At 32.7% G+C, this 27125-nt stretch overlaps 1 protein-coding gene across 1 annotated transcript in view; it reads left to right on the top strand.

Annotated features, from left to right (window-relative positions):
* Positions 1 to 27125, top strand: part of LOC132742062 (fibrillin-2-like) — a 77793-nt gene that overhangs the window by 46549 nt on the left and 4119 nt on the right. Inside the window, exons 43-73 of the mRNA XM_060730347.1 lie at positions 558 to 719; positions 1603 to 1722; positions 2515 to 2640; positions 4226 to 4354; positions 5128 to 5244; positions 5544 to 5630; positions 6419 to 6592; positions 7045 to 7173; positions 7687 to 7818; positions 8354 to 8479; positions 9375 to 9506; positions 9871 to 10128; positions 11055 to 11174; positions 11732 to 11854; positions 12370 to 12498; positions 12864 to 12986; positions 13702 to 13968; positions 14677 to 14940; positions 15333 to 15449; positions 15950 to 16204; positions 18018 to 18281; positions 18483 to 18596; positions 19143 to 19256; positions 20799 to 21050; positions 22295 to 22573; positions 23418 to 23453; positions 24244 to 24356; positions 25255 to 25322; positions 25740 to 25897; positions 26501 to 26609; positions 26929 to 26945. Coding sequence (XP_060586330.1) covers positions 558 to 719; positions 1603 to 1722; positions 2515 to 2640; positions 4226 to 4354; positions 5128 to 5244; positions 5544 to 5630; positions 6419 to 6592; positions 7045 to 7173; positions 7687 to 7818; positions 8354 to 8479; positions 9375 to 9506; positions 9871 to 10128; positions 11055 to 11174; positions 11732 to 11854; positions 12370 to 12498; positions 12864 to 12986; positions 13702 to 13968; positions 14677 to 14940; positions 15333 to 15449; positions 15950 to 16204; positions 18018 to 18281; positions 18483 to 18596; positions 19143 to 19256; positions 20799 to 21050; positions 22295 to 22573; positions 23418 to 23453; positions 24244 to 24356; positions 25255 to 25322; positions 25740 to 25897; positions 26501 to 26609; positions 26929 to 26945 — 4614 coding nt within the window. The remainder of the gene's footprint in view (positions 1 to 557; positions 720 to 1602; positions 1723 to 2514; positions 2641 to 4225; positions 4355 to 5127; positions 5245 to 5543; positions 5631 to 6418; positions 6593 to 7044; positions 7174 to 7686; positions 7819 to 8353; positions 8480 to 9374; positions 9507 to 9870; positions 10129 to 11054; positions 11175 to 11731; positions 11855 to 12369; positions 12499 to 12863; positions 12987 to 13701; positions 13969 to 14676; positions 14941 to 15332; positions 15450 to 15949; positions 16205 to 18017; positions 18282 to 18482; positions 18597 to 19142; positions 19257 to 20798; positions 21051 to 22294; positions 22574 to 23417; positions 23454 to 24243; positions 24357 to 25254; positions 25323 to 25739; positions 25898 to 26500; positions 26610 to 26928; positions 26946 to 27125) is intronic.

Below are 27125 nucleotides of genomic sequence, written 5' to 3' on the forward strand. Positions count from 1 at the left end.
TATGTAAAGAATCCAAATGTCACGATTGTTTTTATCATATTTTTCACGTGAATGTGTTTTTAGGAGCCCCAATTGAGGTCCAAAAGCCAAAAAAAGCCCATAAAATTTGAAAATCTTACATGGATCGATTGGTGTACTAAAAATTATAAAAAATACATAAATATTCAACGAATTTAATTGAAAATCGATATTTAGTGCGATTGTTAGCCCGATTTAAGCTTAAAGTGTAAAAATCTTTTCATTTTAAAGTCTTTTTTTGTGCTATAGAAATGATCATTCTGGAAAAACAAATGAATGAATGATATGGAATTTTGTTCACAAGTAAATAGTATTGATTTACATCGAATGGTATAAAATCTCGGAACAATATTTCCAGGCATGTCATGTCAAAAAACTTTAATAGACGCCCTTTAATTGGTGTAAAGAACAAAAATTATAATTAATTAATTAATTAATTGTGCTTGTTAAATTAATTAAATCATTTATTTATTTATTTATTTATTTATTTATTTATTTATTTATTTATTTAATTTATTTATTTATTGATGTTTTTACAGGAGATGACTGCGAAAGAGACCTTAATGGTTGCGAAGGCGACCCTTGTTCACTCGACCGTGAATGTACAGATGTTATCGCTGCTACACACGAGTCGACCGGAAATGCTTTCACGTGCGGTGCATGTCCGACTGGTTACACTACAAGTGACCAAGATTGCATAGGTATTTCACGACTTTTGTATATTTGAAAAAAAAACCCGTTTACGATTTAGTTTATTGCTGTGTGGCTTATATTGTTATTTTTCCAAGCGCATTTTTCTACCTCGGTATCTTTATGGTTATTTATTTTTCATCCGTGCCGTCAGTTTAGGTGCTTTACTTTCGGCTGCTAGAATAGTGAAAATGAAATAATATAAAATTCCGTAAACTTACAATTGGACCGTTAAAAACTCTAAAAAAAATCCTGCTTCAATTTGCTAGCGTAACTGTTTGCTGCAATTGCGCATACATTTTTTATAAAACGTTGTGTTTATCACAGGAACTTGAAATTCTATCAATATTAACGATAATATGCAAAATATACTCCACTATTATATAAAAAAAACATAGTATATAGGGGGTATATTTGGATATTATCATTAATATTGGTTATTTGATAGAATTTCAAGTTCCTGTAGTAGCATGGCCTTAAATACGCGACGGCAGTTGGCTGAGCTTTGGAAAAAAAACGGCGAAAACTGAATAAAGTAAAATTTCTTCATGATTAAATGCATTTTTTAACTAAGTCAAGCATTTTTTCCTCGACTGAAAATAAAGGTAATGTCTTGAATGTAATATACATGTATATTTTATTTCATCTCACGGCAATCAACGGAATTACTAGTACACACTCACATTTATCAAAACATTCATTAAAGTAGATAAATTCTTGAAATATTATATTATTATTAATTATTATAGTTATTATATTTATTAAATATAACATACGTGTATTAAACATATTAAACATTTGAAATGTTTATGATTGAATTACATCAGCATTAATGTATGTATACATGTATATATTTATATGCCTATTTACAAACATTTCATTTTTTGTATTCAGATATTAATGAATGTACTGGTGGTTCAAACCCGTGCAGTGATATTTGTGAGAATACCATAGGAAGTTATGTCTGTAAATGTAATGAGGGCAGACGTGCAAAGGATGCTACAACATGTATAGGTATTGAAATAAGTTGTTGTTTTTTTTTTGTTGTTGTTTTGTTTTGTTTCTTTTAACATTAGTTTAGCATATAACAGCCCTTTTATTAGTCAGTGACTAATACATGTATACGCATGCATTGACTATGATGTGAACTCAAAATTTAATTTAACATTTCATAATGTTCACTTTGAAAGAACGTGTCGTGTTATTTTGAGGTGACGCAAAGATCAAAACTGAATAAATGATCAAATAGAAAGTTCCTCATGGTAGTTTATTCTGGTAGAAAATCAGTGACAAGGGAGACAGCATCAAAAACTTGGGTTCAAACGATTATTTTGCTTCTGTTTCACTGATATTGGTTTGTTTAATATAACTTGAGCCGCGTCACGACAAAACCAGAATAATGGGTTTGCGACCAGCATGGATCCAGACCAGCCTGCGCGGATGCGCAGACTGGTCTGGATCCATGCTGGTCGCAAACCCATTATGTTGGTTTTGTCGTGACACGGCTCATTTCCTTTTATTTAAAAAAAAAAACAATACATGAACGTTATGTTAGGTTGTTGTCGTATTGTTATCATTTTGCAGTTTGTTAATCCTACGAGTTAAGTTTTAATTTCAATAAATTTAGTTTTAAGTTTCTGTTCATTTACACGTCTGTTGTACATGAAATGAAAAAAATGATACACTACTTTTATCATTGTTGTTTTTGTTGATGTTGTTGTTGTTGTTATTTTAAATGAATGTTGTATGAAAGACCTATTATGAATATAAAATCTATTACTATAATAACTTTATGTCTTTATCAAGATATCAACGAATGTGAAGAAGCGACGAGTAATTGTGAGCAAATTTGTACAAACACAGACCCAGGTTTCACGTGCAGCTGTAATGATGGTTATAACTACGATGCTTCTGCAAACACGTGCACTTTATGTTAGTAAAATTATCAGATATATATTTGATCATAAGCTTCATATAATATTTCTTTTGAAAATATCAAATTTAAGTGGTGTTTTATTATTGTTGTTGAGGCTTATAGGTATTTAAAAATCGCTCGTGAAATTTCAATTTATTTGTTATTACTGTACGTATGAAGTTACTTATTTTCTTGAAAATGTAACTATTTAATTTTTGAGACTAGCAACTAGTCTAGATATCGTATACCACTATACTAAATGGATGATGTATTGTATTTTGTAAAATAAAGTGGTTTAAAGTATTGTATTTCACATACTAAATAGTCTTATGTGTTCTATTCCACATTACAGAATGGTGTTACGTATTGTATTCGACAGTACCGAATGCTCTTATGTATTGTATTCGACAGTACCTAATGGTGTTACGTATTGTATTCGACAGTACCGAATGGTCTTACGTATTGTTCGACAGTGCCAAATGGTCTTACGTATTGTATTCGACAGTGCCGAATGGTCTTACGTATTGTATTCGACAGTACCTAATGGTCTTACGTATTGTATTCGACAGTACCTAATGGTCTTACGTATTGTATTTGACAGTGCCTAATGGTCTTACGTATTGTATTCGACAGTGCCGAATGGTCTTGCGTATTGTATTCGACAGTACCTAATGGTCTTACGTATTGCATTCGACAATACCGAATGGTCTTACGTATTGTATTCGACAGTACCGAATGGTCTTACGTATTGTATTCGACAGTGCCGAATGGTCTTACGTATTGTATTCGACAGTACCTAATGGTCTTGCGTACTGTATTCGACAGTACTTAATGGTCTTACGTATTGTATTCGACAGTACCTAATGGTCTTACGTATTATTTCGACAATACCGAATGGTCTTACGTATTGTATTCGACAGTACCTAATGGTCTTACGTATTGTATTTGACAGTGCCTAATGGTCTTACGTATTGTATTCGACAGTGCCGAATGGTCTTGCGTATTGTATTCGATAGTACCTAATGGTCTTACGTATTGTATTCGACAATACCGAATGGTCTTACGTATTGTATTCGACAGTACCGAATGGTCTTACGTATTGTATTCGACAGTGCCGAATGGTCTTACGTATTGTATTCGACAGTACCTAATGGTCTTGCGTACTGTATTCGACAGTACCTAATGGTCTTATGTATTGTATTCGACAGTACCTAATGGTCTTACGTATTATTTCGACAGTACCGAATGGTCTTACGTATTGTATTCGACAGTACCTAATGGTCTTACGTATTGTATTCGACAGTACCTAATGGTCTTACGTATTATTTCGACAGTACCGAATGGTCTTACGTATTGTATTCGACAGTACCTAATGGTCTTGCGTATTGTAATCTACAGTACCGAATGGTTTTACGTATTGAAACAGTTTTCCATGATATATTATGGTTTTCGTGATACTAAATGGTTCTAGGTATTTTAATTCACAATACTAAATAAAGTTTAACATATAGCAATGTATCTTCTATCTTCTAAACGTTTGTCTGTAAAAATATATCTTCATCCTATGACGGGAATTTATGAACCGTTTTCTATATATTACAGCTGACGCTGCGTTATGTGCCACTTCAGGATGTTCCACTGGAAATGGTGGATGTCTTGTGGAAAATGGCGACACTAAATGTTTCTGTAACAAAGGGTACAAGCTTGGAGAAGACGGGAAAGCTTGTGAAGGTATTTATACTTTACGTTTAGTCTTTGATACAATTAAATTCCATTAGAGGATATAAGTCCATCATGTACACATGCATATCGGCATATTACGTCACTATACGAGATTTGTTAAATATGAAAAACAGCAAAAATGTACGTCACGTTACGTGATGTGGACACTGTTCTTTTTTGATTTAAAGCTCACGACGTTACGATTAAGCAAAAAAGCAAGTGTTTAGATTGACTAAAGTTTATAGGGAAAAAATCAATGTGTCATAAGATTCAGTGTAAATTACGATATATTTTTAAAGTCTGTCCAAATGCAACTTCTTCTTGAAAGAGTCAGTCAGAAACATTTTTACAAATCATAAGAATATGTCTGCATCAGATGATTTTGTGACTAGATTTCATTGCGGATTGTTTCAAAACGTCTAGAGTATAAGACCATAAACAATTAAAGAAGAAAATGTCAAGATAGTTTGTAAAGAAACATGTGTTTATATATAACAGTGTGTAACTGTAGTAACTTTAGCACAGTGATATAAACTACAGTAAAAACCCTCAATTAAGACCACTATCGGGACTGGACCAAAGTGGTCTTAATTGCGGGGTGGTCTTTATTGTGAATATTCTTATCATTTTTTACACACTTTATGATCATGGTTTATTTTAGTTTTGTGTGAACAAACAATATGTATCTTAAACTGCAAAAACAATATAAAAGTATGTTAAAATGTTACTACATTATAAAATTATCATACTTGTAACTTATTATTGTTATATTCTTATTTGAGATATCAATGAATGCGATCAGAATGTTTGTTCCGGCACGTGCGAAAATACGGAAGGGTCCTACACGTGTGGATGTTACACAGGTTTTATACTGAATGCTGATAAAACCACGTGTTCAGGTAAGATTATCATTACTAATTGAATACAGTTATCATACAAGTATGTGTTTCTGATCCTTGTCAATTAAAGTCCGTAGTATATGTAGCAAACTTTGTTCGCATAATTATGTCACAATGCTAATTTACATCTCTATAACTGTGCAATTATATCATGAATGTTATGTACATCCTGCAAAACTAAGTTTGTTTATAAATGAGGCAAGAATAATATGAAATTGGCTATTATTGATAAAATATATTATTTTCTAATATGAAAGTTAGATGAGATTGTTATTTTAAGCACCGTAATTATTTTTCAGCATGTTCATCCGGATTTTGGGGAGAGAACTGTGGTCAGTCATGTACATGCAGCAGTCTAGGCTCATCAAAATGTGACAATGTTAAAGGTATATCATCAAAGCATTAGGTTTTCCAACTCTCTATATTGTATTCACATATCCCCCGGAAGTGAAGGTTCGCAATTTCAGCCAATAAACAATCGAGGCTTTGTTTTAAATCTAGAAATGTACTGGTTCCACTTCCACTTGTAAAGCTAGGCCTTTAAACGCTGTTGTGATCATTTGTCTCTCATCACTTTGAGCTCGAGCCCCGACATTAACATTTACTTCTGCCTTACAAGAAAATTTCCCAGCAGTGTTTCTACTTAGGAACGTGTTGTGTATCCTCTACCGGTACATGTAGAGCTCGAACTTCACAATATGGCCTAACCAATGAACGCTAAACAATAAATGTTTTAAAATTTACATTTTACTCTTGACCAGTATGTTATCTTAAATCGGCAGTCTAACTAGTTTTGATATCTCAATATAAATATGCATGCAGGCATTTCATTTTCATCTTAAATTTATATTATTCTTAATAAAGTCAGGAAAGTTTATTTCCATTTATTATTTTTGTAAATTATAAGTCTGTACTTTTTTATACTTCTTTAAATAAGGTGAAATAACTGACAATGATTAAGGGACATGGATAAAAATAAATATTTATGATCATAGTATTCAGTAAATCTTATTATCTCCCCTCTAAAAAAGTCAAAATTTATATATTATTATATACGTAGAGATAAAATTGATGTTTACTTGTAATTATCTATAAATAAAAACAAATTTAACTTTTTCATACATGCTCTCTGTTATATTTTATGTATTTGTATTTTTGATGTATTTGTATTAAGGATGTATTTGTAAGACTGGATGGGAAGGAACGGACTGCACTGTTAATGTTAACGAATGTCTCGTGGCTAACATATGTAATGATGATTATAAAACTTGTGTGGATACACCAGGCTCCTATAGATGTGATTGTATACAACATTATCAGTTGAATACGACAACTAACAAATGTGATGGTATGTTATATGCTTATTATTCAGCACTTCATGTGCCATATAGATGACGGGCGGGACGGGATGGGTCAAATATATAGCAAATATGTATAAATGTTCTTATATTTTCGGATATTTGTAATAGTTTCACTCAAGCTTAAACTGACTGTCCAGCAGCGTATTTCAAATATAAGTCTATTTAAAAGACCCTTTGAATTGTAAAGAGGTAACATGTTTATATACTTTCCGGGGTTTATTTTAAAATTTCCTAGCAATTTTTGTGACTTATTTTCACCAGATGTGAAATACTTTAAATGGAAAATATTTACACTATCACCTGAAGAAGTGTAAACAATTGATAAAGTCAAAAGTGATTTGAATTAAATAATAAATGTAATTTACAGGCTCAAAAAGAAATATCTTTAGCCAATAGATGAAAGATTGTCAAGTTAAAAAAATATTTATTTTCATTCTAGATGTAAACGAATGTCTAAATGCTGACTTAAACACATGTCAACAAAAATGTACGAACACAGATGGCGGATTCTTCTGTGAATGTAACGAAGGATACAAGAAAGATTCAACTGACGCCACCAAATGTGTTGGTGAGTATGATTATGTTATATGACATGTAGTGGGGAGTATGAATATGTTATATGACATGTGTTGGTGAGAGTGAATGTGTTATATATGACTTGTGTTGGTGAGAATTAATGTGTTATATGACGTGTGTCGGTGAGTATGAAAGTGTTCTTTGACACTTGTCGATGAATATGAATATGTAATATGACATTTGTCGGTGAGTGTGAATATATAATATTCCAAATTATTGTGTAAAACGTCTACACTATTCTTATACATATTTACAGAGTATGCCGTCAACGGAACCTAGGGGATGTAGTATATAACTTCAAATACCTTTAATTTCAGGTTGTTCTTAGTTTGAAACTATTACACGCATGTACAATTATGTACATGCACATGAAGCTGCATAAATATTTCAATAATGTTGATCCAATACAAAATGATCAAGATTTAAATATTTATGATGAAGTTTTAAAAAAAACGTAATTTTGATTATCAGAATGCATGCAGGTCTTTTATTTCACTTTTTCTAGACGTGAATGAGTGTGAGATAGGAAACACAGGGTGCGAGCAAACATGTGAAAATTCCGTCGGATCTTACAGTTGTCTCTGTTATTTTGGATATTCTCTGAACACAGACCAAAAAAAGTGCACACAACTTTCGGGTTTGTATATTTCTATTTTTTGATTTTTTATTAAAAAATTATTCTTAGTAGTGAATTATGGTGGCATATTTCTGCCACCAGATAACCATATAACTAACTAGTTAATTAAGAGGTAAACTAGTTGCGTAACTAGTTAACCTCTTAATTAACTAGTTAGGTTTTAGGTTAACTAGTTACCTTACTAGTTAACCTCTTAATTAACTAGTTAGGTATCAGGTTATCTGGTGGCAGAAATATGCCACCATAGTGAATAGATTATTGTGTGAATATTATGGGTTATTTAGTGAAAGTGGGAACGTCAGTTCTATAGAAAGATATAACTATCAACCGTTCTGTGGATAAACATGTCAAAAGTCAGACATTTATGTCATTTAGTTCTTTACTTAAATAAATCGCTGAAAGGTGTTTGTAATTCTTTTTTTTTCTCCTAAAATATTTACAATAGATAAATGCAGAAATATTACAATTATTTAGAAAATAAAAAAGAAATCAAATTAATCATAGTATAATGTTGATATTTTTGTACTTTCCACAGCTGACACAGTGTGCTCGAACCAGGGTCTGAATTGTAGCGGTTACTGTCAGGTTGGTACGGCAACTGCCCAGTGCGCATGTCCAGCAGGCTCAGTGCTTGCCGCAGACGACAAGCAGTCATGCTTGGGTAAATAATTTTGAAAAGAAGATTTTTATTTACATACCTTTTTTAATTTGAGAATTTTACTGGACATTTCATTATAAAGTCAGAAACGCTTTAAGATCGGCAAAAAACAACAAGCGGTATCATGTCAACTTCGAATATACAAACATACCCCATTCACACCCACCTTACCCCAAACACACTTGAACCGCCTAAAATAAAGTGATAACACAATACACAATATGCGTTATTTGGATTGCTGGGTAAACTGTCACGGTTGAATAGCAGTTTAACTGCGTTACGTTTGTATGATGTTATGTTTTTCATTAAACAACCACTTCCGTCTTCTAATTTACTTTTCATTGGGCAGATATTTCTAATGAACGGTATTTGTAAGCATTGCAGAGAAATATATGAATCAGATATATTCAAATATAATAACAAAAATGAATAAGTAGCATGCAAAGGAAATCACATAAACGTAAATTTGACTACTCACGAAGAGAATTCATTAAATGAAATTTTAATTTAACTTGTGGAGTATATATTATATATGTTAAACATTCTTGGGATATTCTTTCCTAAATAGTGAATTTTTTTTGCTGGTTTGTTGTTGTTGTTTTTAAGACTTCTACATGTCATTTGTTTTAACACATGAGCAATTACATCATATTTTGAATGTGTTTAGGTTTGTATACATTAAAGCAATCATGAACATATTTTTGAAAAAAAAAATATTTTCAATTTTTATTCACTTAATAGTTTCCAGCTGAAATTTTATTTAAAGTGTAAAACATATACAACTTTGTAACAATGTTTAACTTTTAGATGCATCGTCAGAAACGAAAATCCTTAAGAATTTCTGCTCTATGGTTTGTATATCGTTTCCTTATTTCAAACATTTTATTCTGTTTATTAGATATAAATGAATGCGAAGATAGTAACCTGAACAAGTGTGAATATCCAGACACGTGTAAAAATGTAAATGGCGGTTACACGTGTACGTGTCCAACTGGTCAATTTCTGGAAAGCGACGGAATCACGTGTACAGGTAAAAAACATCCTATGTTTGAATGAACATACTTATATTTCACATATTTGCCTTATTGGGATAGCTTCATTTTTCAGATAGTACTTAACGGAATATCCTCTTTACAAAACGATATTTCGATGTTGAGTTATTAACAATAATTTTTTTTTCCGGTTGTTCTTTATCTTTTTATTATTTACTTTTTTTACAAATTTGGATTATCAGAAAGTCATTATTTAAATATTATAAAGAACTCTTGTATGGAACGTGTATGAACAACGAAGTTGATACAAAATAGCCGTTGATTTCTTATATATGTACAAAGTACTTTGGTAAACACTTTTTTTTACCTTTCGGTCGTAACGTAAGATATTTTCCCTTACAGTTTGTGACGCGTTTCATTACGGAGAAAACTGCTTACAAGAGTGTAAATGTGGGGTCGGGGCAGCTAGGTGTGATCCTATAACAGGTTGTGTATGTAAAGATGGTTGGACCGGTGAAAAGTGTGATTTAGACAGGAATGAATGTGACGCAGCAACTAGCCCGTGCACACGTGCCAATACTGTGTGTACTAACACGCCCGGCAGTTTTACCTGCCCCTGTAAGGATGGATATTTCAATAATACGAACGGCCAATGTGAAGGTAAGAGTATTTATCAAAACGATTTATTCGAAAACTTCATAAAACAGTGTCACAATCAAAGAAGATTGAAGAGACAGCGCGTAAGATCCTGGCATTTTACTTCATTATGACTTTAACAGAGGTAGTTGGAATTTTTTAGGTATTTAAAGAAAACAAACAATATAGCCGGTGTACCAAAAGCCACTTTTTACAAGTTTATCTTTACCATAAAAATGGCGGTAATCTTTATGCAGTAAGATCTATCAATGTGCAAGCTGAAACAAAATAAATTAACAAATTTTCTGTTTAAAACTAGTATACTGTGCTCCTGTTAGTTCACGGTACTTAACGTTATTGAATATGATAGAAAACAACAAATGAAACTTATGGTACACAAATTGTCATAACCTGTAACATATAGGTATTTTCTGCTGTATGGCACAAGAGAAACAACAATATTACCAGTCAAAACCAGTTTAAATAGGCCAGACGTAGACCATATGTCGGCCATTTTGAAACAGTATGTCATCATTTACATCGCGGTTATGGTGTTACATTTCAGTTTTATCATGTTTCAGTTAAAATTTCTACATGCTATTTTGCTTAATTTATCAACACTGTTTTTACTTTGTAACTCAAAATTTATATTTTCAACAAATTGGAACATTTAAAAATGATGATTTTTTCAGACATATGCATACATTTAATGGACTATTGTTGCTTTTTGCAGAAATTTGTAAAATGTTGTTCTGTTTTATGTAAAAATCCAGAGATTTAAAATATTTTGCACAAAATCTTTGTCGTTTAGGTGTATGAATAAAATATGTCAATGCTGACCAAATTGAACACTGGTCACATGAAAATGTGCCATTACCGTGAAATAAGTGTTATATATATATTTGTAGTAGAGATGTTATACGAATAAATGTTGTTGCTTCTATTTGTAGACACAGACGAGTGCAACAATCCTCAGCTGAACACGTGCGCTCAAATATGTGACAACCACCCTGGAAGTTTCACGTGCAGTTGTAGAGATGGTTATACCAAAAATGGCAACGCCTGTGACGGTAAGACAATTGAAGAAATGATCTTATTTTATTTCTCAAAGCTTTTTATTTTCCTATTTTTGGAATTTTATTAGTTTCTTAAAGATTACTCATTGGCAATATAGGTTCTTTTGCTCATTGGCAATAGATATAATTATAGTGAGTTTATAAGTAAATATATAAGATTAATCGTAAGAATGCGGATTGATAAATTTCTAATCCGTCTGCATGGCCTAGGGTGTCATTTGAGTTCTAGGCTTGCTGATATGCACTATTAGCCTGAGAGAAGTGTGGTATTTTTATATTATTATACCTCATGTATAGTCTAATGTGACGTCAAAGATGGTATTGTTATCGCCCTTGCAATATTTTCCAGGAGCGAGTAATCTAAATAGACTTAAGAAAACGTAATGTTCAGGTTCTCTCCCCTAGTTAAAATGCATAGCTCCTCGGGTGTTTTTTTCTCAGTTCTCGGGACATGTGTTATTTCTACATGTATAATGCCGGATATGATAACATAATCTAACGTAAAAGAATGAATTCTTTAAAAATATTTGTTTGAAAATGTTCTGTTGTAGATATTGACGAATGTACCGGAATCAATGACTGTAGTCAAATATGTAACAACTTTGAGGGCAGTTACAAATGTTCTTGTAACCCTGGATATATACTGAGTGAAGAGGACCAGAAAACATGCACAGGTTCGAATCTCTTTTCCGTTATCTAGGTACCAGTAGTATACCTGTGTTCCTGTATGCGTTCAGAAATAGAAAGACATAGGTGCTTTTGAAGATGTTACAATGTCAGCAATGGAATGTATTTTCTTATAAGCTATATACATGTACATACACTATGTGAAACTATGATAGAAGGTGGGGTCAGATAGGCTAGCGTGCTGATTTTTACTTAATGCGTTAATGTGTAGCTATATTGCATTGTTGTTATTCAGTTATAACTGAATTTATATAAAGTACATTTTGTAAACCAGACTTAGAAACCACCTTAACAAGATACCTGCTGAATGAAGCTTGTTGTAATGTTAAAAATCGTCTCTGTGTACGTTATTTTTATGTGAGATTGATTCTTTTTAATCGTTTATCAAACGGTTAACCAATTAGTCATACACTTTCAAAATTTTCAATTATGTGTGTGCTTGTAAGCAAATGGTGGAATTATCATTAAGGGAGCTAATTTAGTTATTTCCATATCGCTACAGTGCAATCTGAGTGTGATGCGGCAAACAGTTGCGGCGCTAACACCGACTGCTTACTCGAACAAAGTCAAGAGTCATGTCCCTGCAAAAAGGGATTTGAAAAGGCAAACGAGGCTGATAAAACTTGTACAGGTAAGATATTATTGGTTGTTGTTGTTGCTGTTATTGTAGTGCTGTTGCTGCTGAATATGATGATAGTGACGATAATAATAACGATGATGCCGATGGATAAATGTGATTATGACTACAACGGCTTCGACCCTGTTTGTAATGATGATGATGATAATGATGATGATGATGATGATGATGATAACAAATTTGATGATGTCGTTGATGTTGATGGGGTCGACGACAATGATTGATGCTGATTGATGGGTCACCTTGGTGGCGGAGGTAGAAGACATTATTAAGTAATGGTAGTGAAAGGGTTGTTACCTTGTGATAATGGTATTTATTTAAGAATCAAGAAGTTTAGTTTTTGCTGTTTCTATATTTAGATATTGATGAATGTAGCCCAACAAATCCATGTGTTAACGGAAATTGTAACAACAACGACGGCGGGTTTACATGTACTTGTTCCAGAGGTTTCAAACTGGCCAATGATCTTATCACGTGCACACGTAAGTATATGATCGTACCTGATAAATCTTTTCGCTCATCTAATTTGTTTTAAATAAGCATTGTATAGTGGAACCAAACAATTTAGCCTTTTCTTAATCAAAGGTGAGCATTTGAGGCCAACTGTTTAATGTCCCTGATTATCTCCCCTTCCCTATGTTAAGTTTTATTCGAAATGGTCTTCTACCTTTTATCCTATACTGTATGTGAAATAAATCCTGTACCCTAGTTTTGCATCACCAGAACTGTCACTTGTGTACGGAAGTGTCCTGTTGCCAATTTATAATGTTCTATAAAAAGGATATCTCCTACGTAGGAGATAAAAGCATAATTACATAGGATATTCTACATAGGACTTTATAACTCATACGTAGGACTTAATAACGTCTATTTAACTGCTATTAAAGACTTTATAACTCCAACGTATGAGATAAAAAGGCCTTATTAGAAGTAATAAAGGCCTACGTAGGAGTCATAAAGTCCTTCATAGGAGTTTAGAGTCCTACGTTATAACTCCTAATTAGGATTTTTATAGAACATTTTAAATTGGCACCAGAACGCTTCCGTACTTGTGTGAAAATCAGTATACATGAACATATTTAAACGCATAAAAACTTAATCACAAAAGACTCGTGTCGTAGTAGATACAGTTTTAAATAAAGAAACACTTATTTTGGGGTTGAATATATTTAAGATGTCATGCATTTATTTTTACAGCATGTGAGTTAGGATCGTTTGGTGTTAACTGTGGCGAGACTTGTGCATGCAAAGAAAGCAACACGGACACGTGTAATGCTGATACAGGTGCATGCACGTGTAAAACTGGATGGACAGGAAGTGACTGTGGCACTGATATTGATGAATGCACAGATAATACAAATCCTCATAATTGTCCTGAAAACTCTGACTGTATAGACACTGAAGGCTCGTTTGTTTGTGACTGTGTTGATGGGTTCTTCAAAAATATTGAGAACAAATGTGAAGGTAATATATATTAGAAACATTGCAACTTGAACATTATTATGTATCTTTGGTTATAACATATATTATTGCGAGTAATATATGCTTCATAAGATGTCATAAAATGGGATATGTCTGTAATTAGATTCCACGATTCTGACATATGTGCGCATTTTATAATACATGTATTAATTATTTTTTATAATATTGTTTTTCATTAAATAAGCGTGATGTTTGTATAAACCACTTAGTATATATAGTATATGTATAGTATATATACACGGATGCTTTCAATTTATGCAGGTTTTTTTTCCTCTCTCGAATATAGGAATATAGGATTACAATCGAATAAAGATGTAGTTTCATTTTGAGAAAAAATTTTAAAAAATATTTGCTTCAGATTTCTTGCATTTGTTCCATCATTTTAAAATATTTTTTTTCCTTACAAAATATTCAGTATACAAAACGATTGCTTTACTTCAACTGTTAGAAAAGAGAATGAGATTTTTTAAAAACAAAAGTGCCCATTGATCGGCAAATGGCACTGATAATTTTTGACTGGTTTATAGATCTATATATGTATTTTAGTGGTTTAAATATACATGTGTAGTCAATAGTCAGGCAAGCAAAAATCTTAGTCAGATGCCTGGCAGATCCGGTCATTGACTTTCCCTTACAAAACTATGAGCGTGATATGCTTGAAATAAAGTAGTTTTTCTTTTATGTTCAAAGTGTGCGACTCCAAGCATTTTGGAAAGAATTGTGTCCAAGTATGTACCTGTAATTTTGCCAATACCGAGACTTGTGACTCACAAACTGGATCGTGCGCCTGCATGACGGGCTGGAAGGGCGACACGTGTTCTGATGACGTGAACGAATGCTCAACGACAAACCCGTGCACGGAAACACATAAAACTCAATGTAGTAATAGTGTCGGTTCTTTCACGTGTCAATGTGATTCCGGATTTGAGTTAGATGAGAACGACAACTGTGTTGGTAAGTGATAATGACAATATGATAAAACTTGTTTAATTGAGTCTATGTTGTCAGTTCATATTAGTGTAAGGCATCGGCTACATACATTAATAAAGATGTTGATATAATTAAACAATTCCTACTATTTTCTGAAAGTACCATTTTTGTGGCCTATTAGTATAAAATACTAAAAATACTAAAAGTAACTTGTTTGTAGAATTTTAATGTGTCCATTCTTATTTGATATTTTCAATCCAGTTAACAATCGGCGTCGACATCTATCTATAACTTACTTTCAAATTCAAATCAATAGCAAAATAGCAAAAAAAAAATAGACAAAATGCGGTTTAGTATAATTCATTTTCATGATTGTATAATTTGAACATGACAAAAACGTTATAATGTATTTTTAGACACCAATGAATGTCAAAGAGGTACAAGTAACTGCAATCAAAAATGTACAAATACAGAAGGAAGCTTTACTTGTTCATGTGATATTGGATACAGTGGAACCGGAAATGAGTGTACAAGTAAGTTGTTTTTATTGTATGTAAGTAGACAGAAATTAGAACGATCCTGTGGTTCCTTATCTCAATGGTTTTCATGCAAATTTAAAATTTAAAACAATTTGCCGATTACCATATACCCTACGAGTTTCGCGAAAGTACTTTTAGTGCGTTTTTGGTCGTTTCACAAATAGTACAGTAAAATATGTAAATTAAGGCTGAATCGAGTATACTAAGTATACTGAACAATTTTTGATAAATTACAGTCAAATAAATTATTTTTAACGCAACTTAATCATAAAATATTGAATAAATGGAAATAGATGCCGAGTCAATATCAACTACTGGTAGGTTCCCGTTTCACGATATCCTTTTCCCGAAATAGTATTTTAAATTTGGATCATTTCTCCGAAATTTGATTCTGTTCTACATTTTAAAGACTTGTGTTAATTACCTAATGAGAAGAAAATTTACATTTGCTATTATTGTCAATGTGTGTAATGGTGTTTGATTTGACGTTATAGAATGTTCGGTTGATAAGTGGGGTGAACAATGTGCCACAGATTGCAATTGTAACGCCGATAATTCTGAACGATGTGATCATGTGACTGGATGTATTTGTGCTCCCGGTTGGCAAGGAGTCACGTGTACCGATGATATTAACGAATGCGAAACAGGAACAAATAACTGCCCAGCAAACTCTATTTGTACAAATACAATTGGAAGTCATACATGTGCATGTAAACCTGGATACGAAGTCACTCTTGGAGGATGTGAAGGTAACTTGTCTAAATATTATGCTGTGCGCTTTCAAGATATAAAACTGTATCACTATATAGGCGGGGTTTCGTTGTACTGCTGCATCACAATAAGGGTGTTGTCAAGTTGTAAAGTTGTAATACTGTTTCACTACAAGGACGTTGCACATTTGTGATACTGTAGCACGACAAAGGCGTGGTCTAGATGAAATACTGCAGGGATGCCATCCAGTTTTTATATTGTGCCACTTGAAGGGCGTAGTCAAGTTTAAATACTGTACCACCTGAAGCGCGCGGTGTCAAGTTGTAGTACTGGTCCACTACAAGAGCGTGATCAAGTTGTAATATTGTTCCACTATATGGGCGTGGTTAAGTTTTTAATATTGTGATACTTCAAGGGCGTAATCATGTAATTCTTTATCAGTATTAAGGCGTGGTTAAGTTGTAATACTGTACCAACATAAGGGCGGGGCCATGAGTTTCCTCCAATGACACTCCATCTAAATATAGTCATATTCTTGCAGTTTAAACTTTTGATTGAAGTTAAATTTTGGCATTTTTCTTTCTTAAGAAACTTTAGGTAACATTTTGAATTGGATTTGTCTGTGCTTTACATTTATCTATCTCAAACGCGATTTATATTAAAATGTTTTATTTTTATTTCTAAAAAGCTTTTAAATGTTGATGTACTGTTTGAGATTCCAAAAAGTTACTAAAATAGTTTTATTGTCTACTTTGGTAATACATTTGTAAATGTAGATTTGTAAATAATTTTTTGTATGAAAGTCAAATAACCACCTAGCTACTGCATAATAAATAATTTCACATTCAGCGCTATTATTTTCAACGTGCTCTAAAACATCATATAATACATATATATATATATATATATATATATATATATATATATATATATATATATATATATATATATATATATATATATATATATATATATATATATATATATATACAGTCACATTCCTCCATTTACGGGGCATCGGTCTATTTGAGACCATACTTGTGGGGTTTATATTTAATGTGGGGCATACATAAGGCCTCGCAACTCTGGCATGTTTTAAAACGATGTATGGGGGCGTAGGCTACCCTTCTAACATAGTGCCCGTAGGCCGGTTTTAGTAGTAAATGATATATGTCCCACAAATGTATATATTTTTAATGGGGTTTTATGTTATTGGTCAATATGTTTTCACCTATATTAAAATTAAATATATAGTTGATATATATAACTTAGTACCCCTTAGTTCTGTTGTTTGGAAATGTCATTATATGCCTACATAGTGGCATATATAAAAACTGACTGCATGAAATAATGCCACTCAACTCGGTCTTATAAATAGGTCCCGTAAGTGAAGATATGTGTGAATATATATATATATATATATATATATATATATATATATATATATATATATATATATACACACACATGTATCAATGTTATATAATTCATAATTACTCTTTGGAAAGAAGAAAATAATTATCCGGTCCTAAGGCATAATGTTCCTTTAATGTAGAACAGTCTATTTCATCATTAATTGAAATAACATGATGTTGGTCGTCATCATTTTTCTACCTTTTTCCATCGGAATAATGATATGTTTATATAGCGTCGTATACAATTATTGTTGCAAAACACAAAGTATAAATTAAATCCATAAGTGATTAATGAACAATCCTAATTAAAAGGGTAATGTTTATAATTATGTGAAAATGAATTAATATAAAACGACAAAATCAAGTTTACAGGTTACAAAAAATATCTTCAGTAAATCAGCAGTTAGCAATGAAAATGAAATTATTGTTTTTTCAGCCTGTGATTCTACCCACTATGGATCAGACTGCACTCAGGAATGCACGTGCAAAGTAGAGAATACTGAATCATGTAACTCTATTGATGGCGTGTGCACGTGTAAAACGGGATGGAAAGGTGAAAACTGTTCAGTTGACATCGACGAGTGCACGGAGGGTACGAACCCGTGTACGGATGCGCACAAGACGCGGTGTGAGAACGCAGACGGGTCCTACATGTGCTTGTGTGACGCAGGCTACGAGCTTATCAACGACGTTTGTACAGGTAAATTTACATGCATTTATCAAATATGTTAATATGTCGGGATCCACTTTGTTAAAATTGATTGAGAAACTTTGAGAAAGTTTTGACTACACTTTTTTCCTTTTTCATTTTGATTAACAGTGATGTATTATTGATCCGAGTCGTAGGTAGTTTTAGTTAAGAATGAGCAAATTTATTTCAATTCATTTCTTTGGTATCCAGAAATTAAGGAATGTGAAGGAAACCCTTGCGAGAATGGCGCCACGTGCGTTGATCTGATACCTGGCTATAACTGTACATGTGTGGATGGTTATACAGGGACAAACTGTGAAACAGGTAACTTCAACCTCTCTACAATATGTTTTAAAATAATAACAAAATTATTTGAAAAATTGAACTTTATTTGTGAGTGATCATAAATTAGCATCTTGGCTGTATAAACATTCTGAGGAATTGCTATCAAAGACAAGAAATGTGTCGCAGATATCCATTCATCGTGATTACTGTTAAAACCTGCTTAAAATGCAATTTATCTTTATTTAATATTAAGTTCAACTCCTCATGGAAATCAAAATATATAAAAATGTTCGAACATATTTCAATGTAAACGTTATTGTGAATTATCCTCGCTCGCTGGTTAAAAGCAGAAGAAAATTAACAGAGTGTCATCGTCCGGATTTGGATAGAACCAGCAATCTGAGTTCATTTTAAACACAACAGTACATGACCTTTTTGAATTTAACAGAACGGGTAAATGCTGGTGCAAGTAATCACGATAAGGATTGCCTTTGTTTTAACTTAAGAAACTTGAGTTAGTTGTATAAAGCCTTGACCCACTTTTAACCACTGTAACTGACCTATTTCTAACCCCTTGTATAACAGATATTGACGAATGTGAGCCGGGACCGTGCAAGAACGGAGCAACGTGCAAGAATGAAATCAATAAATACAGCTGCACATGCGCGGACGGATATACTGGAACTGACTGTGAAAATGGTACACGAATCATCTTTTTAATTCTTATTTCATTTCTAGTGATATTTTATGTGTTTTTTCAGGTTTGATTTTCTTCAAAATAAAACTAAAAAGGAGAAAAGAGCATAGTAAATACGCCATTACCAATAAATTACAGCGCTTGGTTTGTGGGTTTTGGTCTAGTGTTCATTTGTCCATACTCTAAAGTTTAGCATCTTGTAGTACCATGTATATATACAACTAAAACATTCCAAACTTATGGTAGAAATCCAATACTTTAATTATTTATTTCTTAATTTACTGTACTGTGTGCTATATTTTAAGATAAAATATGTATACCTTGTTCCGTTTTGAGAATGCGTTTTCTCCCTTTAATTCTGATACATCAATGTGTTAAAATATTGTCTGATGGATTCAGAAAGAAGTTCACAAGGGCAAATTTAAAGCAAACATCCAAAAGGCACACTGCTTATTTTAGGGGACTAACACCTGAACGTAAAAACAACTGTTTTCGGATTGGCAGCTTTGAATTGACGTAACCTCGTTTTTGTGTCGCCTCTACGTAGTAGTGGCGACATATAGGGATCACTTCTCCGTCGTCTGTCTGTCCGTCTGTCTGTTTGTCTGTCTGTCTGTCCGTCCGTCCGTCACAAAACTTGTCCGGACTACTCCTCATAAACTACTGGTGCAATTTCATCCAAACTTTACAGGAATGATCAGTACCAAGTCTAGTTGTGCATATTGTCAGGATTTTCCGGTTCAATGATTTTTGTCAGAGTTATGGCCCTTTAATAATTTTTAATTTTAAAGTTTGTCCGGACTACTTCTCTTATACCACTTATGCCATTTCAATGAAACTTTACAGGATTGATCTGTAGCTCAAGTCCTTGCGCATATTGCACGGGTTTTCCGGTTGAATGATTTTTGGCCGAGTTATGGCCCTTTGATAAAAAGGTTTCTTTTTCTGTGTGTTGCCAGATACACAAAAGCTTGTCAAGACTACTCCTCATAAACTACTGGTGCAATTTCATCCAAACTTTACACGAATGATCAGTACCAAGTCTAGTTGTGCATATTGTCAGCATTTTCCGGTTCAATGATTTTTGTTAGAGTTATGGCCCTTTAAAAAATTTTATTTTTAAAGTTTGTCCAGACTACTTCTCTTATACCACTTATGCAATTTCAATGAAACTTTACAGGATTGATCTGTAGCTCAAGTCCTTGCGCATATTGCACGGGTTTTCCGGTTGAATGATTTTTGGCCGAGTTATGGCCCTTTGATAAAAAGGTGTTTTTTTCTGTGTGTTGCCAGATACGCAAAAGCTTGTCCGGACTACTCCTCATAAACTACTGGTGCAATTTTATCCAAACTTTACAGGAATGATCAGTACAAAGTGGTTAGTCTAGTTGTGCACTGTCCGTCTGTCTGTCCGTCTGTCACAAAATTTGTCCCAACATGAAATTGGCCATCATGAGGCGACACATGTGATTACTGATCGCTCTTGTTTTATCATAGACAGTACAGTTTTTTAACCTTTAAATGTTTTATTTATATCCTTTTAGAATGTGAAACGGGAAAATGGGGACCTGCCTGTGCCAACACATGTAATTGTAACGACACTTCGTCAACCGGATGTAGTATCGTGACGGGTTGTCTATGTAAGGACGGTTTTGAGGGCGCCACATGTGCAGATATTAACGAGTGCTCAACTGGAACACACAGTTGTCCTGAACACGCCACGTGTACAAATACAGCTGGGGGACATGTATGTGCCTGTAATACCGGATATAAAACAGCATTAAGTCGGTGTGAAGGTACTCTCAGTTATATTACAATATGGCGTCCAATCATTTGAGTGAAAGAAACATTATTACATGTACCGACAGTCATCAACTTTATTGTTCAAACGGATCCACTTCTACGTTTGGACTTACAATATATGTTTTAATGCCATTTTTACAAAAAAAATGTAATAGTGTTTTTACGACACGGCCCGTTTTAAGAATGAAGTATTTTTTGCGCATGCGCAATCTGTAAGTTTCGAAGTAAGTTTCAGTCATTTATAATGTCTAAAATTTTGCCGACTTATTTGAAAAATTTATACTGCCATGAATTAAGTAAATGTTTAAACTTTTCGTTGGCGGCACTTTGGTTATTTTGCTTTTACGTACATTGGACTTTTGTTCGCCTTTTGAAAGGCTTAAATTGCCTATGCTGCGATGTGCTTTAAGGGACTTTAGTTAACTTTACCATATAGTCAACTTGGGGGCTTTTGGATGTGAGGTTTTGCTGTACACAAAATCTAGTCATCGATATACATTCAAAGAATATTATAATATAATAAAACTGTTTCATTTCGGAAAAATCAGAAGGATTACAATTTTTTTACAGCTAGTGATATTTATTATAACAATTTTTAAAATATGTGTATTATGTCGTTATTATGTCTAAATGCACAACAACATCAATATATCGTATACGAGTATATGGGAATGTTAATTTGCGTAAAGAGTTAACACGGTTTAGTGGATAAAAGATTTATATTCATTATTTAACAACTTATGAAAGTCTTTGCTGGTATTTTCATTATCAATCAAATTTGATCATCTTCATATATTTGATAGTGTGTATATATGTTGTTGACATACACTATTCGTTAGTTTACCTGTTTATGTCCTTATGGGCTTTAAAATATTAGAATAAAATAGAATTACCACTGTCTACTTCTTCTGATAAAAAAGTTCTTTAGAATGGTTCAAACGCTGTCAAGATAAAGAAATAATACGGTGGAAGAGTATGGCACTGTTATAAGATAGTGCCGACATCTTAAAATGCTCTTAAATTTTTTTGATAATTTTATACTTTACACGGATACGGTTTGAATTGCTTGTAAGTTATTACCTATGATGCATACTTTCTTTTTGTATCAAGTTTATTTTAGTTGTTCTCAGGAACGGTAAAATAAACATAACAAACATTCTATATTGCCAGAGATGCACTTTAAATTCTTAAAATAACTATCTGGCATCATTTTGATCGACTATTTTATACTACACAGAATGCACGGGTAACACATTTGGAAATGAATGTAGCTCATCTTGTGACTGTGCACAGGGCCATACTGTCAGTACCACACAGCAATGCGACCGTGTAAATGGCACGTGCTATTGTTTAGCCACGTGGGAAGGAACGCGGTGCGAGACTGATATTGACGAATGCACATTAGGAACGCATAATTGTAACAAGAGTAACGAAGGGTGCAGCAACATCGATGGTGGTTTCACATGTTCCTGTAAAGTAGGTTTTGCAAGAAACAGCAGCGGAATTTGTGTTACAGGTAATCCAACTATCATATATCTAAACTATGCAAAACATTTGTTCATAGTTAGCTTGTAATAAGAAAAAAACAGTTCGGCAGTATATGCTTAAAGGAAATGTAAGTAACGAATTGATAACATGAACTTTTTTCAATCATTTGCCTTTTGTCGATTTCGTCTTCAATTAACTACATGAGTGACGGCTGTTTAAATGAAGATATTGTTAATAAATTACAACATGTAGTTCATTTGTTCTTTTCAAGTGTATAAAGCTATATATCTGATGCAAAAATTATTGCTTGGATTTTTGAAAAAAATACTTCCAAAATGCTTGTATGAAATAAAAATGGCAATAAATTGCCTTAAAGCGAGTGGCGCATGCACAATGTCATAGCTATATGGATAAAACACTACTTAGAATAGCAAATAATATTTTGTTCCGGAACATTTTATTCTATAAATGCACATTATTCATGTGTGTTAAATATCAGAGACATTCTATGTTTCAACTTTTTTTTTCGTTAATCAACCATATAATAATAGAACCAATATAATTTTAATGTTGATATTTTTTTTAAAAATATCTCATAAGATATAGATTTATACTCTTTCAATACCGAATCTTCAGAAACTAAAGTTTAATTGTTTTGACTTATGTTACATGTTATGATATTCACTATTGAACAAGCTTTAAAATTTTGAGAGTTACAATGTAACAGGTAAGAATATTAATGGGTTTATTGATAACTTTCTCATAAGAAAAAACTAAAACAGTTTGTTAACACCAAACCATGTATTCTGTTCCTAAACTTTAATGTTAACTAGTGCATTTTATGATTTATCTTTATTTCTATTTTTTCACAGATAATACACCGACCCCAACAACAATAGCTACACCAGGTGAAAAATGTTATTTTATTTATCTTACCGTAAAAAGTTTGCTTATTTTTAATTCTTTCATTCGTCTGTTGTGTTAACATTACATTGCATGTAACAAATTTCGTCTGCTCGATTTCCGTTAATGCCATGCAGCCAATGTTGCCTGACCGATATATGTTACTCTCATGCAATATGTTCTGCTCAGTTTCCGTTACTATTCATGCAAAAAATGTCGTCTGCTCGATTATCGTTACTGTAATGTAATGTCGTTCTCTGGATTCCGGTTCTTTAATATAGTATCGTCTGCTCGCTTTCCGTTACCTTCATGCAATAAATGCAGTCTGCTCGATTCCGTTATTTTCATGCCATGTCGCCTGCTCGATTTTTGTTACAGTCATGCAACTTTTTCGTTTTTTTATGCAACTTTTTCGTCTCGTCGATTTCCTTTACTGTAATGCAATGTCGTCTGTTCAATTTCCGTTATTATCATGAAATGATGTCTCTTCAATTTCGGTTATTTTCGTGCAGAGTCGTGTGCTCAATTTCCGTTCCTGTCATGCAACAAATTTCATCTGCTCGACTGTCGTTACTTTTCATGCAACCTAGTTCGTACGTTCGATTACTGTTTACTTTAATGTAAAAAAAATCGTCTGTTAAATTGCCAACAAAAATATAATAGATTCAACTTTTTAAAGATGAAAGAGTTCATTAATTAAGATATTTTTCATTCCGGACTTACATTTTGTCATATTAGTGATCTTGGACTTACAACTTTAGTTCTAATGTTATTTGGTTTAATTATTTACATTAGCTGGACGTCAGAAGATAAATACAGTATTGACACTGCCCATCACTGTGGATACAGGTGTTGATTTTGAACTGACACATACAAAGCAAAGATATTATGATGAAATCCATGACAGGGTAATTTTATATATGAGCCGCGTCATGACAAAACCAACATATTGCGTTTGCGACCAGCAAGGATCCAGGCCAGCCTGCGCATCCGCACAGTCTTATTAGGATCCATGCTGTTCGCTATCAGTTTCTCTACTTGTTATTGGGTTTCTAAGCTAACAGCATGGATCCTGATCAGACTGCACGGATGCGCAGACCGGTCTTGATCCATGCTAGTCGCAAACCCATTATGTTGGTTTTGTCGTGACGCGGCTCATATGAACAATGTTTCCAACGTTGAATTTTGTTAATCTGTCAGTAATATAGAGAGCGTGCTACGTTTGGTACACTAGTTAAAGGGACTACACTGAGGTTTAAAAGTCTAAAAACACAACATTTGAATTTCTTACATAAATGAGCTTGGGTATTTTGACAGAAATATATGCAAAGATAGTTAAGAAATATACTTTGAAACAAATTGAAAATCGTATGTTATGCTTTTCTTAATCCAATTTGAGTGAAAAGCGTTTAAACGTTTTTCATTTTGGGCCATTTATTTGCTATTTGAGTAATTATTTTGTAAAGAAAGGAGTGCGCAAATGATCTGAAATTTTGAAAAAAAATTAGTTGTCTAAACCTTCATCAAATGGTAGATTTGTCTGAAAAAAATATTTTCGGTCCCATCATGTCAAAAAACCTCAGTGGAGTCCCTTTAACATTAAAGTGAAAGATAATTCACGCCATATTGTTTTCAACAAATAAAAAAAATCGCACCATTTTATTGATATCTCTGTTTGTGAAATTATTTCAGATCTCCAGTAACTCTCTAAAGAAGCTTTTGGTAGTGTTTAGTTTCATGTAAATGTGAATATTTTGTATGAGTCCTCGTCTGGATTGTTATGTGTATCTTATTGATCTTTTTCAGCTGCTAGTCATTTACAGAAACAGTGTTCAAACAGGAACCGTTATCATAATAGTCATCAATAGTATAACGTAAGTTTTACTTTGTCGTAGATTTAAATTTGACGTAAGTTAAACTTTGACATTAAATGATGACATTATCTTTGAGATTATTATAACAGGAAGATAGTCTATCTTTATATGATATTTTACCTTTTAACTGTTAGAAACTATTCCACAACAATATTTTCAAGCTTTCAAGCTATTTTTGTTGCTTTTCTATAGCAAATTCTTTCTTTTTTTGGGCAAAAGACATTATAAGCCTCAAGCTTAAAATATTAAATAATCCAATATTATTTGTTAGTCCGCCCATTTACTTACATAGATATATCTCTGTTATCAAAAGAACACTTTTTGACATTCGAAATATATTAAGTTTATTGATTTCACCTTTTAAAAGATGTTTTAGCATGGTAAAATTGGTAGAAATAGAGTATATTTTTTATTTAGAAATGGCAGTCTTATTGTGGATTATGACGTCACTGTTCCAACGGACGCTGTGGCAGGTGTCGCTGCAGCTAATGCTAAATTAGCCAGCGGTCAGGAAACGGTGCAGGTCTTTGATTATAATGCTACTGCTAGTGGTTTAACGGTTAACAATGTTTCCTGTAAGATAATTTTATCAATCATCATCATCATCATAGTCATCAGCATCATCAAAGTCATCATCATTATTTTTATCATTGTTAATATTATTATTATTATTATTATTATTATTATTATTATTATTATTATTATTAATGTATTATTACCATTATTATTATTATTAATGTATTATTAACATTATTATTATTGTTATCATCATCATCATCATCATCATCATCATCATTCTCATCTTCATCATCATCATCATTATTATTAGTATTTTTATTATTATTCAATTAATTAATTTATTATATCGGTATTTTTTGCTGCTACATGTATTATCAACGTTATTGTTGATGTTTATATGTTTCAAATTATTAACTACTGAAACAGACATACTGTATATTACACGCATATTTATACATAGAGGATATTGAATGAGTGTAAGTTCAATACTGAATTTATTGCACAAGTTGAATAAAATTATATTATGCAAGCCTCTATACCGAATAATTTTGGTAATGTTAATTTATGTCGATATTTATATACACGTAGAAAAGAATATAAATGTTGTAATACTTTTATACAACATAGTATACTATTTACATTTTTCATTTTATTTTTAGTGCCAACAGGGGGACAATTTTCGGACACTTTAACTTGTCAGGCTTATGAAGCAGCGGTAGGAAAATGTTCGTATAAATGTGTTGTAACGAACGGCAACCCATCTTGCGAGTAAGTTACCAAAAAATCACTTCAAACTTCTCAGATACACCTACACGTAATTTTATCGCTATTATGTCGTAATATGTTGTATTTGATTTTATCAATCCTTTCATGTAACTCGCACTTAAGCGAAACTTATATACTCTTTTATGTAAATTGATATACAGCATTTCATAAGGCTGTACTATTTAAGGGTTAGCTTAAATGAAGATCAACTCATGGATATCAAACACTGACTAAAATCATGGTCACCAATTATTGCCAAATGTTTATCATATGTAATGTTGAGATACTTGATATTTATCATGATTTTCATTATACATTTCAGATCCAAAGACGACACAGGTAATATTTCATTTTTATTTCCTGAGTATTACAGCTGTGTGGATAATATGACCCGCGTCATGACAAAACCAACATAATGGGTTTGCGACCAGCATGGATCCAGACCAGCCTGCGCATCCACGCAGTCTGATCAGGATCCATGCTGTTCGCTTACAAACCCTATTACAAGTAGAGAAACTG

This window comes from Ruditapes philippinarum, unplaced genomic scaffold, assembly GCF_026571515.1.
Source record: "Ruditapes philippinarum isolate M1 unplaced genomic scaffold, ASM2657151v2 ctg2009_1_1_1_1, whole genome shotgun sequence".
NCBI classification, from domain to species: domain Eukaryota; kingdom Metazoa; phylum Mollusca; class Bivalvia; order Venerida; family Veneridae; genus Ruditapes; species Ruditapes philippinarum.